Below are 16,740 nucleotides of genomic sequence, written 5' to 3' on the forward strand. Positions count from 1 at the left end.
CCCCTCTAACAGGCCCCAGCACACTGCCTCTTCGTGACTTCTTTCAGCAGCCCCCCGCCACCATCACCCACACACACACAAACTCGGAACAGATGTTCTTTCTCTTCCACACAGGGGTTGTGCAGTTGCTGTACGAACAGTGGGGCAGCCCATGCCAACCCGGGCTGCCCACGCCACTCCCCTGTTGCTGAGAGCCAGCCTTGGCTTTAGCATGTTAATTGATTGCTGAACTCTGTCCTCTGTGTGGCAATGCAACATCCATTGCCAAGGCAGTTGTATTGTTCAAATCCAATATAAACACCATGGACTAGGTTTGCTCTCTGTTCCCAAAGAACAAAAAAAGTGCAGGCTGTTTGACTTCCTTAGGTCCTTCTCCAGATTTGTTCTTGCCTCATCTGTCCTCTGAAATCTCTATCACATAACAAATCCAATGTAACTCTTGTAAACTCTTGCCTACAGGAGCTGACATAGCGAATATATGTAATGAAGCTGCTCTTCATGCCGCTAGAGAAGGTCACAAGTCCATCGATACTTCCAACTTCGAGTATGCTGTGGAAAGAGTAATTGCAGGTCAGTGACCCAGCCATTTCTGTTGTTGTCTTACTAGTCTCTAGCATGCTTCTTGAGAGAAGGCTCAAGTGAGGGCGTTACACCCAAGGAAGACGGATCTGGGTCCTAACTGTGCTCTGTCCTGAAGATCTTGGATGCCATAGTCACAGAAAGTTCTCTGAACAAGACCTCACGTGCATCTATCTTCCTGAATCTGCAGGCAGCCTGAACCGGTAGCTCAGCGAAGATGGCCAGTAGCAAAACAGTGAAGAGGGGAATTCAAATCTCTATGGCTTTTTTAGTTTAAAAAGTTGTTGGTTTTGTGGTTTTTTGGTTTTGCGGGTGTTTTTAATGGTTTTTGTTTTTTAAAAAAAGAGTGGAAGTATCTCTGGGTTTTTTCTTCCTGCTCTGGACACCTGCTACATAAACATGAATAGCAAATAGGCTGAGCATCCTCAACAGTAAGAAATCAGAGATTTTTCTTTTTGGCCTCAAAGCGCAGGCTTTGATGGATTTGCAGAACAAACTGAAAGACAGTGGAGTACTGTTCTCCCTCTGAGAACATCCTGTCAGCCTTTCCCCATCGCTTGTGCGATTGCCAGCAGAGGAACCTCTGAAGATTACCCTGTAGCAGTATATTATAGGGAGGGGAAAAAGAGCTCCCAGAACTCTTGACTTCACCTGAGGGACTTGAATCTGGTGGGTTTTGGTCTGAACTGCCCTGTAGCCAAGCCTTGGTTTTCACAATCAGACACTTAACTGCTTCCAGGCTGCAGTGTTGTTACCGGGGGCTGAGCCTGGGCAAACAGAACGGCATGTTGTGCTTTTCTCAGCAGAGCGTGTGGAACAGGATGTTTGTACGGGGTCAGTTATTTCCTGATCCTGGAATTCAGTCCTGAGTGTTTCCTTTATCAGAAAATGCCTAAACAATTCCTCATTTAAGAGAAGATTTTTGAGAAAATTCCTGACAGTTTCACCTGCCTCTTAAAAACGAAACCCTTGGAGTGCTTTGGGTAACTGTGGCCACGCTGCACAAAGCCCAGACTAGACTCGGCGGCTCCCAGGAGCGGACAGCAAGACGACTCTCGCCGTAACGCAGAAGTCCTCATCAGCCAGAGTAAACGTGCTTTCCTTTCCCATCTGCGGGAGGGAAAGCTCCAAGCTGTGGGGATTTGTTTGGCTTTTTCTTTCTGAATTCCACCCTTGCCATAGCTCCTCAGACTTGGAAGTTAAGGCAAAAATCAAGTAAGGCCACAGGGACTGTGTAGCAGAAGGGATATCTGGGATTACTGTGGTGGGGCATTGCAGGGCATGGGCTTCAGCAGTTTTATTGCTGACAAGCTGACTTGCTTCACTAAGGCTCTGTGGTGTGTAGGAGGCCATAAAGTCTTTTTGTTGCTTAATCGGATTCTTTCATGTTAGCAGGACCTGGCTATTCTTTGTAGACTAAGCCTAAAAGGCCCCAAACAACCCTTCAGGCCCATATATTAAATGCACCCTTGCCATGTAATAGGAACGCTTCTGGGTTTCACAATCCAGAGGGCATTTCAGTTGCTATAAAAGCTTTTCTTGAAAGAAAGAAGATATTACTGTGCTTTCCATTATAAGGCTTCTGGTTTTAATAAGAGTGGTGTGGAATCAAAAGAGAACTTTGCAAGACCAGAGGCCCTGTCAGCCTTAAAGCTTTGTGTTGCTGTAAGGGAGGAGTAAGAACTTCTCTCTGTGGTAGTTCCCATTGTGTTTTTTAGTTTGGGAACAGAAAGCACTCAGTAAGTCAGGTCTCCCGGGAGTGAGGGAGGGAACCTGCTGAGTGCACAGAGGCATTTAGGGGCTGTCTTTAGAAGGCGTGGGGCCTCTTTTCTTGGTGGGGTTTGTGTACACTGTGTAAGGCCAGCAAAGATGCACCAGAGTTGTTTCCTGGGTTGCCTCGTAAATGTGATACATCCAGGCCTTCAGAGAACTTTCCTGCCTGGAGATTACTTTATGCAGGAGAAGAAATGCTCTTTGTAGGCACACTGTGTGCTATCGTGAAGAGTACAGTCCCTCCCTCCTTGGTGGGCTGACAGAGGAATACTTCCAGAATTTTTGAAGAGTTTGTGTGTGTGTATATATATATACACACACACATACATGCACACATCTTTCTATGGAAAGAGGCATACAGGCACACACGCACACGCTGCTGAAGGCGGGGTGAGGGACTAACTGATGAAAATCAAGGCCGTTGCAATTAATCTGCTATTCCATCGCCATCATGCCTTGCGGGGCACAGTGGTTTCCAGGGTCCCTGAGCAGTAATTTTACAAGATCTGCCACACTAATTTTGCTGTTTCCTTGTTTAATAAAGCTCTTGACTTTGTTTAAAAATTAATGTTAATAGAATGTTGTTTTCCAAGACATCAAGCAAGCTTGGTGTAATGCTGCTCTTGACTATGCCTGCTCTACCCCCTACTGCTCTGGCACTGTGCAGAGACATCGGCTCTAAAGTACTGCTACCTTTTTGCATTCGGCATGCAGAGCTATAATGAGTGCTTGCTATGCAGTGTGTTCTGTAGTTAACATATTTTCTCTGTGCTAGAAGTTTTACTTCCATTCAGTTTTTTTCTTTTTTTTTTTTTTTAAATCCTAATTGGACTTATTCTGCGTTACGGACTACTGGGTTGGAAAATAGACACTTTAAAAAATCACCTTTTTGGAGGAAGTATTAAGTGTGAGTTACGGCTTAATTTGCTAGTTCTCAGGAGCCTGGGAATAAGCTCATATGGAGCACGCCATGTGTAATCAGAGACATTTCAAGGCTCTGGAGAAAGATTTTTGTATGTACTCTTGGTCTTTTGCTGATTTGAACACTCCTAATGCACAGGAATCTCAGCTGGGACGTCTTTTATATAATGCAACATCTTGCTTCTCTCATGTTCTGCCTAAGGGACTGAAAAACCATACAGCAAGATCAGTATGATATTCTAGCTAGTCTCCGTTTGGGGTTTTGGTTTGTTGGGTGTGTTGGTTTTTTCTTTTTTCTAAACGGCAGACTGACTTGTTAGATCTGTCCCTGGGCAGAGATATAGTGTAACATGCCTTTGGCAGAGCTGGGAACAGAACACAGCTTTGCATTCTAGAGCTGTGATCTAATCAGATGTTAAATTATTTGTCTAATGATTAAGTCTGTTGTAAGGAGGAGAGGGGGGGAAAAGTTTCTGCCAGCATTTTCAAGCAATCCAAGCATGGATTGCTTTCTACTGCAGGGACAAGAGAGCACCTTCCACAGCATATAATCAAAGGGCTTTTTACTGCCTCTCCCTAGACAGAGTGCAGTATGAAGCTTGCTGACTGTTCAGCCACGGGCTGTGCTAGCTTGTACACTTCGCTGTACAAGATTATGCCCTAGTGGTTACACCCACTGCTGGCTCTCTTATGGAGTCCTTCTCTGTGTTGCTACAGGGACAGCCAAAAGAAGCAAGATCTTGTCACCAGAAGAGAGGAAGGTTGTGGCGTTTCATGAATCGGGTCACGCGTTGGTTGGCTGGCTGCTGGAGCACACCGAGGCTGTGATGAAGGTAACTCCGCTACCCACTCTTGCGTAATGAAGCCTGTCACGGGGCAGAGAGAGAGTCCTTTGGGGTTCTCCCGTCCAAGACGGGTTGATTGTTTTGTGGTACTTGTGTTGAATTTTGCTGCGTTACCCTGGCCTCGGTGAGCAGGGAGCTGTGAATGCTGCAGTGAAATAAATGGCAAATATAGAATCATAGAATCATGTGGGTTGGAAAAGATGTTTAAGATCATCGAGTCCAACCGTTAACCTAACACTGCCAAGTCCACCACTAAACCATGTCCCTAAAATATGCTGTGGGGAAATCCATTATTAGGCTCCATTGATGATAGCAGTGGTGCAAAGCTGATTAACCAGCACTAGGAGAAGCCGTGCAGTTAAAAGCCAGCTGTAATGAAGTTCGGAGCAACTGAGTCTCCTGATGCTGCTGCTCAGTTCATGCACTTCCTCCAGGCGCAAAGCGCTGCTCTGTGTGTGCGTGTGTGGACGATCTCTTACCCTGCCATGCTTCCCAGCATGTTGCAGCCACCGAAGCTACCGTTGCTCTGATACCGATGGAGAGAGATGTGTTTTTCAGACTGGTGTGCTTGGGAGTTTGTCTGCCTGAAGCCCTTCTCTGTAGGGAAAGGCCTCTCTTTGGCACCCCAGGGTATGTTCTCTCCCATGCACATCTCCACGAAAAGCTTTGACACCAGGGGGAGATGGGGAGTGGAAGTGACAAGGGTGACAGCTCCTTGGCTTGCCACCAGCAGCAAATTCACTCTGAATGACCCATTGTATAAGCTGAACTGTTGTTAATTACTCTCATTTAATGGGTGGGGGAGATGGCTCTTGTATTTCTGAAGACATCCTATCTTTCTCCAGGTAGTATCAGAGATTCTGGAACACAGTAAAGTGAACTGTGTTTGGTTTATACCCTCCAAAATCTTGTAAAACTCAGGATCTCGCTTACCTGCTGTTAAGGACAATTTTCTTTTCATGTCTTGAGCAGAAAGTGTGTAGGTCTGTAGCTGTGAAGGCAGAGCCTTCAGTACAGGAATGGTGACATGCTGGAGTCCTTGGCGCCGCCTCTGTAGGTCAGCCTGCCCCATAGCTTTCAACAAATACTGCTCGGAATGCAGGCCTCTTCCTGTTCTCCCTCGGTTGCTGTAGCTGGGAGCTCTTTTGTTCTCTGAACTGAGGGAGCTGCTCCGTGTCGCAGGTTTCCATAGCCCCTCGAACAAACGCAGCGCTCGGATTCGCTCAGATCCTTCCGAGAGAGCAGTACCTCTTCACCAAGGAACAGCTGCTGGAGAGGATGTGTATGGCGCTGGGGGGGAGAGTGTCCGAGGCCATCACCTTTAACAAAGTCACTACAGGTGAGGAGCCCGACCCTGGCACAGGTGGAGATTGTGCTAGGAGAGCCTGAACTCTGTCCAAGGGAGATCTGAGCAAGACAGAGGTTTCCCACCCTGGAGAGGCAAAATGTTCAATTGTGTGTTTTAATCCTGGGCCTGCATTTCTGAGTGTGGAGGTCTCTCGTTAGTTAATGCTGTGTTGTCTTAGACTTGTCCCCAAGCCTAAGGCCACAGATGCAACTACCCAGTGAGACTTGTGGCTTGTGGAAGGGCCTAAAGTTTTCTGGGCTGTGTTTCCAACTAGTTATATCCAAGCGGGATAACAGCGGGCAGTGGCAGGTAAGCACTCAGCGTGAGCTAACTACCAGCAGATTCCCTCGCTGTGGTGCGTGGGTCCTGCACTACGTGTAGAGAGGTCAGTCAGCAGGTGGGGTGTTCACCTCCACGGGCTCCTGTGGGGCCTCCGGGCTCTCGACTAGTGGAATGCTTGTGCAGGATGTGCTCCTCCTGCACACAACTCGGAGCCGTAAGCATTGCGTCTCCCTCTCCTGCCCAGGAGCACAGGATGACCTGAAGAAGGTGACCAAGATAGCCTACTCCATGGTGAAGCAGTACGGGATGGTGCCCAGCATCGGGCAGCTCTCCTTCCCAGACCTGGAGAGTGCAGCTGGAATCGGTCGGCGCCCATTCAGCCAGGGACTTCAGCAAATGATGGACCATGTAAGGCCACCCTGGGTTGTTCTTTACTTTCTGCGGTTCAGTTTAAAAAAAAAAAAAAAGTAACTTGCACCCAAACAAATTGCTTTTACCTGTCAGCCACTAAGTAATGAATTTCAACAACTGAGCACTTATTTATTCTATTAGAGTGTATCGGGACTATCCAGTGAGGCATTAAGAACAGGCAAAATCGTATATAGTGTGAGTTCAGCCCAATAGACTGTGCTGCCTGAAGCTGCAGCGAGTGGCGGTCAAATATGCCGCGATGCATAAAACTGACTGTGAAAGCTGCAGTCCTGGTTCTAATGTGGACCCAGACCCTGGTGAGCTCCTGGGAGACGGGAGGTCCGAACATGACGTTTGGGGAGAGGGAGAAATGCTTTGCGGGGGAAGAGGAATGATCCGGGGAGACTGGGGGATTGCTGTGGGACTGCAGACAGATGCCCGGCTAGGGAAATATTTTGTTGCGTGAAGTCTCTCCAGGCCCTCAGGAGTCCCATGTATACCTAAGCGTGGCTATGCAATGCTTAGATTACAAGAAACCTGTGTCTTAAAGTCTCAGTTGCGCAGTTTAAATGTCTCCCATCCCCTCGATCGGAGGGGCTATCTCACCAAAATTGACGGTTCAGACTGAAAAAAGTTAGCCTGTTCTGATGGGAAGTTGGGCTTCATTGCTGCAAAAAACATTGCCTTAGATGAAAAGTCAAATAGGTGGAAACAAAAAACCTCTGGTTCAGAAGCGTATGGTTGTGCTTCGCTGGGATTTGAGCTGAGTTGCATCTTTTGCTGCTGGACAGCCTCCTTAATTAGACTGCATTTCCCATCAGTTAGGACCCCACTGAAGAATTGTGCTCAGGCAGGTGTTTGCTGTTCCTTAACATGACTAGTCCTTTGGTTTTTTTTCAAATGATTTATCTGTATTTTCTGTTGATGGGAGCCACTTTCTGCCTGGTGCAGTTTGCAGATTCCATCCCTCGGTGCTCTCCTTGCTTATCCACCCGTTGTGTTTGTTGCCAGCTGCATTCTCTCTTCTTGTTACTGTCTTCTAGGAAGCAAAAGTCCTGGTGGCTCAGGCGTACAGGCGCACAGAGAAACTCTTACTGGAGAACCGGGACAAGCTGCAAACAGTAAGTTGGAGTTGTGTGGGGTTTTTGTTGTTTTTGGTTTGTTGGTTTGGTTGTTTTTTTAAACTGGTGGGTTTTGCCTTCCTACTTTCTGTGCGGTTCGGTTGTTGCAGTGGCTTTGTGGTCCCAGAAGGTCTCTTAGTGGGAGTGCTGGGGCTCGTGTTGTGAACAAGTGACTGTTCACTGCCTGTCCCCCAGACTGGGAGCAGGCACAGGGAGGAACGTGTGCCTTTTCCAGCAGGGAGTAGTCTGCCTCCTGGCACCAGCTGGTATTTGCAGGGTGGAGGAGTAGGAGTGCTCTGTGGAAGTGATCAAAGCTAGAATTTGTGTCCCTGACCTGCGCTTCTCCGCCAGCCTCTTGGCAGTGTAATTTCCTGGAAAGCAGACAGTGCCTGTTTTTGTGAAGCCTGCAAAGGCAGGAACAGCTCATCCTTCCAGGTCCTGTAGACGTATAGGACAGTTTCTGGGATTCTTGAAGGAATATGGGACTGGTCACCATGGCTGACTGGTGCTGGTTCATGCTTTTTGGTGATTCCAGGCAGTTTTCACCTGCCAGCTCCTTGATACCTAAGACACCAAGGAGTCCTGGTCGTAAGGTAGAGCTTTGCCTTCTCCTCTTTGTGTCCTGACGGTCCCCTGGCCGGTCACCCTGGCATGTCTGCACCTCTCTGCTAGGAGCTCTGTACCCATCGCTGTGGGCTGAGCCACGCTTGGGTTACAGCACCCTCTGTATCTACTTGATCTTTCCTTCACAAGCCTGGTCCGTATCATCCAAAATGACCAGGAGTCATCTTAATGTTGCATGTTTTGCAAATAAAACAATCCTTTTCCTTAAATCTTCTTTCTAAGCAACCACCCACCCCTTCAGCTATGCAACCATCAGGCCTCCTGTGTGTAGTAAGGTAACCAGAGCTTGCTTGCTCGGACACCCTGCTGTTGGCCATATCACAGCCCTGCCGCTGGGACAGTGCCCTGGGAGCGCTCTGGAGGCAGGCGTTGTTAGGGAGGGCTCCTCTCTGCAGGCCTCCTCTGTTCTGATGCTTTAATTTAACAGCAGTCAGATGTTTGCTAGAGGCTCATCACAGAGGAACTTTTAAGTTAAGCCAAAGTATCTACAGAGTAAATGTTTCAGTTGCCAGGCCAGTGTATCACGTCTTGTCAGCAGAATTGAGCCGCTCCATGTTTGACAGCCACCTGCTGCTTAAGTGTGGTCCTTCTGCTAGCAGAGGGGCCGGAGAATTCAGCTTCCCTGGAGAGGAACCTCTGATGACCTTCAGCCCATGCCTGCAGGAACAGACAGCTCTTTGTTATCCCTGTGTGTAGAGGGGAGGGGTGCAGGTCTGACTGTGGCCTCGTTTGCTGCCACTCTGGCATCGTAGACTGTCAGGGCCACAGGTGCAGTGGCAGGAAGGGCACTTTTCTCATTGTTCCTGGAGTTCTGACTCGCCAGATCATCCCTTAGAGCTTGCTTTATTGCCCAGTCACACTATTTATTCCTGGCCAAAAACACTCTTGCGAAAGGTGCCGGCAGCCTGGAGAAGTCTGTACCGGCTCCAGCAGGCTCTCGGGTCGCCCCATCTGTGGTGTGGGAGCCAGGGCCCTGCTCCTCGGGGGCTGCAGCACGTGCTGCGTCCAGATGTTGAGATCTGAGCTGAGCTGGCAGGGAGAGTTCAGATCAGTTCAGGGAGGCTGTTTTCAAACCCCCGTGCCTAACTGTGCCTTATTTACTCTTTTCTAGCTGTCTAATGCCCTCCTGGAGAAAGAAGTGATAAATTATGATGACATTGAAGCTTTAATTGGGCCTCCGCCCTATGGGCCAAAGAAAATGATAGCTCCTCAGAGCTGGCTTCAAGCGGAGAGAGACAAGCAAGACACAAGAGATGAAGAAATGCCCCAGCAGCCACCAAACCATGAGGAGGAGGAAGAACCGCGCCTCAGACCAGTATGAAGCCCACTCCTGACGTAGACTGGGAGGACTCTAGAGGCTTCTTCTGGACACAGACCCTATCCCTTGCCAGCTCCAGAATCAAAGATACTGATCAGGGAATCTCTGTGCTGCTGTTACCCAAAGATCAAGGGATGGCTACGTTGTCTCATTAAAGAGCTTTTCCCTGCAGGAAGGAGAACTCCTTAGGATTTTGAAATTGATTCTCAGCAGGGTAGTAGTGATTAGGAGTTGGGTAAGTCTAATCTGCTGGAAAGATTTCTTGTACACAGGAGCTGTGTACATGTTCTTAAGGGTGAAAGATCCTGCAGAGTCCTTGTAAGCCACCCCCGGCTACGGCGTGTGAGATGGCAGGGGTGTGGGGCCATTCCCTTCAGTGCCAGAACAGCCAGTGCAGTGAAACCCCTGCAAGTCTCTGAGCTGGCTGTGGCGCTGTAGTTCTTGTGCGACTCCGCTGTAACCCTTGATCATCTCTGCTGCTGAACATAAAATAGAAACTGAAAACCAGACTTCAGTAGAATAAACTGGCCGTAACATCCGCTGTGTTTGTAGAACATGTCAAGGCGCGGATACGTGTTTTGGCGCATAGGAGGCTTGATTACAGCTCTGGAGTTGCACAGGACGAGGGCTTCCTTCTCCCTGGCCAGTAAAACTTATATTCCATTTTTATAGCAAATGTCTCGCAAGCAGAGACTGAGGCAAACCTGGGTGCAGAACCCGACGTGACCCTGCAATGCGATGTTAGAAACCAGTGTTGCAGAGAGGGGTTCCAAGTGACGCGCTGGAAGACTGGTTGGGAGCCCTGCTGGTTCAGAGCTGGGGTGCTGCTCAGGAGCTCGAGCGTGGCAGTTGGGAAGCCTCAGTAAAGCTGGCAGTTCCTCTGGCTCCATCCTCATGGGTCTTGCAGAACAAGCTGTGATGACCTGGTTGTCTGCCATTCATCCGGTAAAGCATTAAAGTGATTGTTGGTGCCTGGTGTGCTCTGGCTGGGTTAATCTTTTAGGAAGGATTAATGCTCGTGGAATAACACAAGACAGTGTCTATGACCTGAAAGACCCAAGTCCCCCCTCTGTCAGCTTTCAGCTTCCAGTCCTCAGGCCTCAATTGTAGCCCCCCGCTTCCTCCTCAGGCTGGAACGGAGACCCTCTTGTTTCCCCTCATGATGGGAGGATGTTCTGTAAGGTGTCCTCTCCCCTTTCCCCCTGTCCCTGACCCACCTGCATAGGCGGAGCCCCGAGCCCTCCTTGGGCTGGCTGTCATCCCTGTGGTGGCAGTGATTTCCCTTGTTCTTAGGGGGGCAAGGGGTTTTCTAAATTTGGGGTGCTACTCTGTATTTTTTTTTCTTCCAAACCTGTTTTTCTTCACAAGTTCATTCTTTGAATCCACTTTTCCAGCAGCAGATGAAATTTCAAGTGTTCTCTGATCTTATTTTTAAAAAGTTGTAGCTGTGTTCTGGGCTGCCTGAGTAAACCCTTTGCTGGGAGGATTCAGTTCTGTGGAGCCAAGGGTCCTGGCTGGCTGTAGTGGTGCTACGCTGGGCCACTGGTGGGACGCTGCTGGCTCCTCGGTGGCTTCCAGGGTGAAGCTGGCATGGCCGTGCCATCTAGCGGCATGCCCTTGCTCCCAGGACGAGGCTCATGCCACCACAGGATCTGGGCTTTGCCAAGCTGGGTTGTAGTCTCCGACCCCCTCTCCTGCTGTGGGGGCATGCTGGTGCTGCCCACCGTGAACTGGGGAAGGTGGGAGAGCCCTGCTGAGGTGGGTGGGGGAGCAGGGCCCCGCTGTGGGGTGTGGATGTGGAGGGGAGCAGGGTTCTTCCACGGTCCTGCAGGAGTCCTCGGGCGTCTTGGGGACGGTGTCCCCCTTGCTCTGTGTCCATCCCGTCCTGCCGGGTGTGTGTCTGACCCGGGGTGGAGGGGCTGACCGCAGGAGAGGGTGCTGTGGGAGCACCGTGCAGAGCTGTAACTGCTTCTCCTGCCCGGGCCGGCCCTGCGGGGGTGCCCGGCGGTGCGGCCGAGCCCGGGTGCGGGCCCGGGGAGCACCTTCCGCCCCTCGCCTCCCTGCCGCTGCCTCACCCGCTTGGTGTGCGCGGGCCCTTTAACCGCCGCCATCTTTACTACGGGCGCGGTGAAGCCGCCGCCAGGCGCTTCCGGCGCCCTGGTCCTTATTGGCCCCTTCCCGCGGCGCTGCCCATTGGCCGCTGGTGTCGCACTTCCGGCGTGTTCGGCGCCTCCGCTTCCTTTTCCGGTCGGCCATTTGCCGTGGCGGGAGGTGAGTCGGGGCCCCGTTGCGGCCGTGGGTCTCCATCCGCCGCCATCCGCCCGCCGGGGGCCGGGTCTCGGGCCGGGCCGGGCCCTGGTGCCGCTCGGAGCCCTGAGCGGGGGGCTGGGCCCTGGCGGGGCGCTGGCAGGGTCCCGGGCGGGGCGCGGGCCTGGGCTGGGCCGGGGGTAGCGGGCGCGGGGGCGTCCTGGGTCCGGCCGAGGAAGGAGCCCCTCTCCGGGCCACTGGGGGAGGCCCTGTAGCCCCGCCACCCCGGCGAGGCCGTACGGGCCCCTTTAGCTCTGCCCGTGTCCGCAGGCCCCAGCAGCCATGGCGCCCAGCCGCAATGGCATGATCCTGAAGCCCCACTTCCACAAGGACTGGCAGCGACGAGTGGCCACATGGTTCAACCAGCCCGCCCGCAAGATCCGCAGGTGAGTGCCCGCCACCCGCCTTCACCGGGGCCTGCTGCCGCCTGCTTGAGCTCCTGTACCGGGGGAAAGTTGTCTCCCGTCTCCTGCTGGGCTGCTTGGCAAGCTGAAGTTCTGCGTCTTTATTTTTAAGATGTTTCCCCAGCCTCACTTGTTAAAGGCTGTGGGATTGCAGCAGGGTGCTTGTTTGGCGTGGGGTCTCTGGTCACGGTCAGCACATGCCCTTCCAGCTGCAGTCAAGTGATGAGACATCTCCGGAATCGCTGTACCACATTGATGATTCCCTTGAACCCTTTTATATCTGATGACTGCAGCTGTCCTGTAGCAGCAGAGATCCGCCTGTCTGAGCTGCTAGGCCGGTGTCTCGTTTGTTTCTGCAAGCTCCCCGTGCAGCAGACGCTGCCCGGGTACTCAGCTGGCAGAAACGCACCCTTCCTGACCGCTGTCCCCTTCGACGTTGCAGGAGGAAGGCCCGCCAGGCGAAGGCTCGCCGCATCGCTCCCCGTCCCGTGGCTGGGCCCATCCGGCCTATAGTGAGGTGCCCTACGATCAGATACCACAAAAAAGTTCGTGCTGGCAGAGGCTTCAGCTTAGAAGAGCTTAAAGTAAGTACAGACACTGATCCCAACCAAAGCGAACTCCCAGCCTGAGCTCGCTTGTGCCGTCCTGTCCTTCCCCACGTAGGCGATGCGCGAGTGATTTGCCGAGGTGTCGGTGTCTGCTGATGCTGGCTGAGTCTGGCGTGCTGGCTCTGCAGCAGCGTAGGAAATACTGCTCTTGCCTTTTCCCTGTGACTGCGGGGTGGGGACGCGGTGGCGTACATCAGAGTGGAAGGCTGCTTTGGAAAGTAAACATCAGTTTGTCTGGTCAGACAGTCACATAAACAAAACTCCATTGAAGTTGGATTCTGGTACTGCTTTAATTGAGTTCCCTAAACGTCTTCTGGGGAAACATAAAGGCAAATAGCTTCTTCATTAAATTCTTTGGGGTGGGAAGCGTTCAGTGCTGTCCGTTGCTCTCTGTGACCTTCCTGGGTCTGATGAGCTGTTAATAGCTGGGTCGTGGTGGTCTGCAGAAACCCCCACCCACGTGTTTCCCCACAGCGGGCTGGAATAACCGTCAGTGCTTGCTGGCAGCCAGCATCCCCAGCCACCTCTCGTGTGTTGTTTAGTATCTAATTAAAACATTTATAATGGTGAAATTAGTGCACTGAAGCAGTGAAATCGTTCTTCTGGATGCCAAATGCTTCATTATTTTATTTCGCTTTAATATTTGGGTAATGGTGGAATACAAAATGGAACGCAGATGTTTGTCTTTAAACAGAAAATTAGGTTATTTCTTGTTTAAGATGATTACAGAAAAATATCTCTTTAATGGAGCTTCCAGTATTCAGTGAACCAGAGTTACCAGAATGCTGATTTCTTAAATTTGTCTCCTGTGTATCAGAGTTTAAGTGTCCCCCTCATAATTACTCAGGGCTTGCACTTTGCTCTCCCGAAGAAATCCATCTGCAAAAATTACTGTGAAGTCTGTGTAATGTTTAAAGCATTAAAACACAGACACCGGGACGCCCTTTGCCTCTGGCACAGCCAGCTCCTCTCGCCAGACCCTCGTGCTGCCGGCGGCCCTGCGGTCGGACGCTGAGCCTTTCTCCAGACTCTGCAGCCTGCGGTGGCTGCGCTCGAGCCCGTGTCTGGCCGGGGACCGGAGCGGCGCCCGGCAGTAGCGCGGCGGCGTTGGGAGCTGTCGGGTGCTGACGCTGTGCGCTCTCTCCTCAGCTCGCTGGCATTAACAAAAAGTTTGCCCGGACTATCGGAATCTCTGTGGATCCCAGGCGACGCAACAAGTCTACCGAGTCACTGCAAGCCAACGTGCAGAGGCTGAAGGAGTACCGCTCCAAGCTTATCCTCTTCCCAAGGAAGCCAGCTATGCCCAAGAAGGGAGACAGCTCTGTAAGTACTTGGCCACTAGAAGCATTTCATGGGGTCTGCGTCTGGTAACACTTTTGGAGGTTTGGCCGTCGGTCCATCCTGGTGCCGTGGGGTGCGGTGCTCTTGAACGCTTCCCATAATGCAAACCCTGCGGGGGGAGCAGCCCTTCTCTCGGGGCAGCGTGGTTCCGGGGTGTGTACGTGGCCCAGAGGAGGCCACAAAACTGACCCGAGGGCTGGAGCCCCTCTGCTGCAAGGCCGGGCTGAGAGAGTTGGGGTTGTTCAGCCCGGGGAAGAGGAGGCTGTGGGGAGACCTTACTGCGGCCTCCCAGCGCTTAAAGGGGGGCTGTAGGAAGGATGGGGGCCACCTCTTTAGCAAGGCCTGTTGTGACAGGACAAGGGGTGATGGTTTTAAACTAAAGGAGGGTAGATCTAGACTGGATTTAAGGAAGGCATCTTTTACAGTTATGGTGGTGAGACCCTGGCCCAGGTTGCCCAGAGAGGTGGTCAATGGCCCATCCCTAGAAACATCCAAGGCCAGGCAGGACAAGGCTTTGAGCAGCCTGGTCTAGTTGAAGATGTCCCTGCTCACTGCAGGGGGTTGGACTAGATGGGCTCTAAAGTACCTTCCAACCCAAACCATTCTATGATTCTATGTAGGGATGACTGAGCCCAGCACAAGGCCAGGCCTTGTAGGCTCGGCTTCCGCGGGGATCTCCTGGGTTCTAGCAATGCTTGGGACAGACTTTTGGTCTAGAGAGTGCCGTGCTGCTGACCGGGCGCAGCTCAGATTTGGGGCTGGACTCCTTGGGTGGGCTGTTCGCTGGAGCTTTGATCATTGCCCAACCAGTTGAATTTTAGTTTATGAAGCTAAATTGTCAGAATGGCTGGGAAGTCTGTCTGGAGTTCTGTTCTGTGGTGGCAGCGACGTGGAAAGGGTGAGGTAGGCGAGGATGTACTTACCAGTGGAGCAGTCCCATGAAAGCCATGCGTAAGGCAGTCTTGGGAAGGTTGTTGCTGTTGACATAGAAAAACGCTTTTCATTAAAATCTCACTGAGATCCAGAGTCCAGTTGGCTTTCCCTGCCTGTCCTTGGCTCTGCCTCTGGTAAATACACGCTTCCCTCGGGGCAGTGCCAGTCACGCTTGAGCACGCCACCTCGGCTCCGAGCTGCTTAACCACAGGGCAGCCTCTGGAGCCCACCGTACCCAGGCTGCTTTTCACAACAGGGAGGAAGGGTCTCAAGCTTCTGTACCAGTAGGTACTGATACTTGCGTCCAGAACGCTCTCTTCAAGTTTTTTTTACTTGAAATCAACTATTTACAATAAAACGTAGTCATCTTTGTGCAACGTCATACTCTTAAAGAAGCTGGAATTAGTCATTAGAAGGAATTGCTGAGGAATACGCTGGGTATCAAACTAAAACCAGCACAGTAGATGTCAGTGTTTTTCCAGCTGGCAGAACTCCTGCCAGGCCGCTGCTCCCCTGGCCGGGTCCGGGCTGATGGATGGCCAGGCAAAGCGCGGGTTGTCGATGCAGCACATCTCTGCCAAATACTCCTGTGCCCTCGTGGCTGAAACGCTGAATTCGTTAACCAGGCGGCATTAAATCTTCCATCGGAGTCGTGCTTCAGTTAAATACTGCTTTTTAAATGATGTGTTTTGTCCTCTTGTTATGCAGGCTGAGGAACTCAAGATGGCGACGCAGCTGACTGGACCGGTTATGCCGATCAAGAACGTAAGTGTGACTAAATCACGTTCTTTGTGTGACATAATTGAGACTTGAACTTCGCGCAGAGGATTCTCTTCTCGCTGTTCTCCAGTTCAGGGTTGCTGTCTCCAGGCGCTTCCCATCCTGGGTCAAAGAAAGCCAGGATCAGGTCAAGCTTGTCCGGGTATTTTGCCGAGATCTGTTTGGCCCCTCGGCGTTGCAGAGCGCGCCGCACAGAGCTCGTTACTTGGGGCTCTGCTAAACTTGTGTCAGCTGAGGAAGTCCTTAAGTCACGAGCGGCGTTTCTGGGTCCGGAGGAGCTCCGGGCACCAGTCTCAGGGGTTCGGGATGATACGTTGGTTGGGAATAACGGTGTGCGTGTTCCACTTCTGACCGAAATCACACGTGGGAGAAGCACAGCCACGTTACGCTCCCCAGAGAGGAGACCCTGCACAATAACCCCCCAAACTGCCCAATTTTTGTGCGGGCGCAGGCTGAAGCACCTCCAGCGCGTGTTTGTGCTCGGCGCCGTGTCCTCCAGGCGCGCTCTGGGGTTGTTTGTCCGCTTGTGCTTTACGGGAGCTCGTCCCCCCGCAGAATTCGGGGCCCTTTGGCTCACCGAGGGGCGCGCGCTGGCAGCGCGACAGCCCAGGCGGGTCACGCAGCCACCGTTTGTCTCGAAAACCCGTGCCGCTTCCGAAGGGCGCTGCTGATAGCGCGCCACGAACCTCACTCGGGTTTCACGTCGCGCTCGTGTTTCCCCTGGCGCGTTCTGGTCTTGTGCTGACGTGAACGAGGAGCCGGTTGAAACGAGGCGCCTGCCGGAGCGATGATACGGGCAGGGCCTGTAGATGGCATCAATGCTCTATTCTTAACCGCGTCCTGGAGCTAGTGGTAAAATGTAGCGAGATTAATTGTGTTAAGCCTTAAATGCAGCCTTCTCCGGGAGCCTCTGATGTGCAGCCTGACTGTCTGGCGCTCTCTCCCACTAGGTTTTCAAACGGGAGAAGGCCCGCGTTATCTCGGAAGATGAGAAGAACTTCAAGGCCTTCGCCAGCCTGCGCATGGCCCGGGCCAACGCCCGGCTCTTTGGGATCCGTGCGAAACGCGCCAAAGAAGCGGCAGAGCAGGATGTGGAGAAGAAGAAATGAACCGTTCTCCCTAGAACTGTCAATAAAGTGTAGAAA

The 16,740-nt window shown here is 51.9% G+C and overlaps 2 protein-coding genes and 1 non-coding gene across 3 annotated transcripts in view; all 3 read left to right on the forward strand.

The window, feature by feature from the left end:
- Positions 1 to 10,193, forward strand: part of SPG7 (SPG7 matrix AAA peptidase subunit, paraplegin) — a 32,931-nt gene extending 22,738 nt beyond the window's left edge. The window contains exons 12-17 of the mRNA XM_064459794.1: positions 460 to 570; positions 3,991 to 4,106; positions 5,301 to 5,457; positions 5,993 to 6,156; positions 7,203 to 7,280; positions 9,016 to 10,193. Of these exons, the coding sequence (XP_064315864.1) occupies positions 460 to 570; positions 3,991 to 4,106; positions 5,301 to 5,457; positions 5,993 to 6,156; positions 7,203 to 7,280; positions 9,016 to 9,225 (836 nt within the window). The 3' untranslated portion in view covers positions 9,226 to 10,193. The remainder of the gene's footprint in view (positions 1 to 459; positions 571 to 3,990; positions 4,107 to 5,300; positions 5,458 to 5,992; positions 6,157 to 7,202; positions 7,281 to 9,015) is intronic.
- A 1,205-nt stretch (positions 10,194 to 11,398) lies between these two features.
- Positions 11,399 to 16,731, forward strand: RPL13 (ribosomal protein L13). Its single transcript, XM_064459807.1, has 6 exons — positions 11,399 to 11,493; positions 11,800 to 11,915; positions 12,376 to 12,517; positions 13,691 to 13,864; positions 15,524 to 15,580; positions 16,546 to 16,731. Exons 2-6 carry the CDS (start codon positions 11,812 to 11,814, stop codon positions 16,702 to 16,704), a joined length of 636 nt encoding a protein of 211 aa, XP_064315877.1. The 5' UTR covers positions 11,399 to 11,493; positions 11,800 to 11,811; the 3' UTR covers positions 16,705 to 16,731.
- On the forward strand, positions 12,155 to 12,235 carry LOC135314869 (small nucleolar RNA MBII-202). The gene has a single exon (XR_010374347.1). It is a non-coding gene; the product is annotated as a small nucleolar RNA MBII-202 (small nucleolar RNA).
- Positions 16,732 to 16,740: the final 9 nt, after the last annotated feature.

This window comes from Phalacrocorax carbo, chromosome 8 (genome assembly GCF_963921805.1).
Source record: "Phalacrocorax carbo chromosome 8, bPhaCar2.1, whole genome shotgun sequence".
NCBI lineage: Eukaryota > Metazoa > Chordata > Aves > Suliformes > Phalacrocoracidae > Phalacrocorax > Phalacrocorax carbo.

What these genes read in the sequence shown, in the direction of transcription:
- RPL13 (XM_064459807.1), top strand. Translation starts at nt 11,812, where the DNA reads ATGGCGCCCAGCCGCAATGGCATGATCCTGAAGCCCCACTTCCACAAG. An exon ending in CCAAGAAGGGAGACAGCTCT is followed by an intron (nt 13,865 to 15,523) that starts GTAAGTACTTGG and finishes CTTGTTATGCAG; the next exon opens with GCTGAGGAACTCAAGATGGC. An exon ending in CGGTTATGCCGATCAAGAAC is followed by an intron (nt 15,581 to 16,545) that starts GTAAGTGTGACT and finishes CTCTCCCACTAG; the next exon opens with GTTTTCAAACGGGAGAAGGC.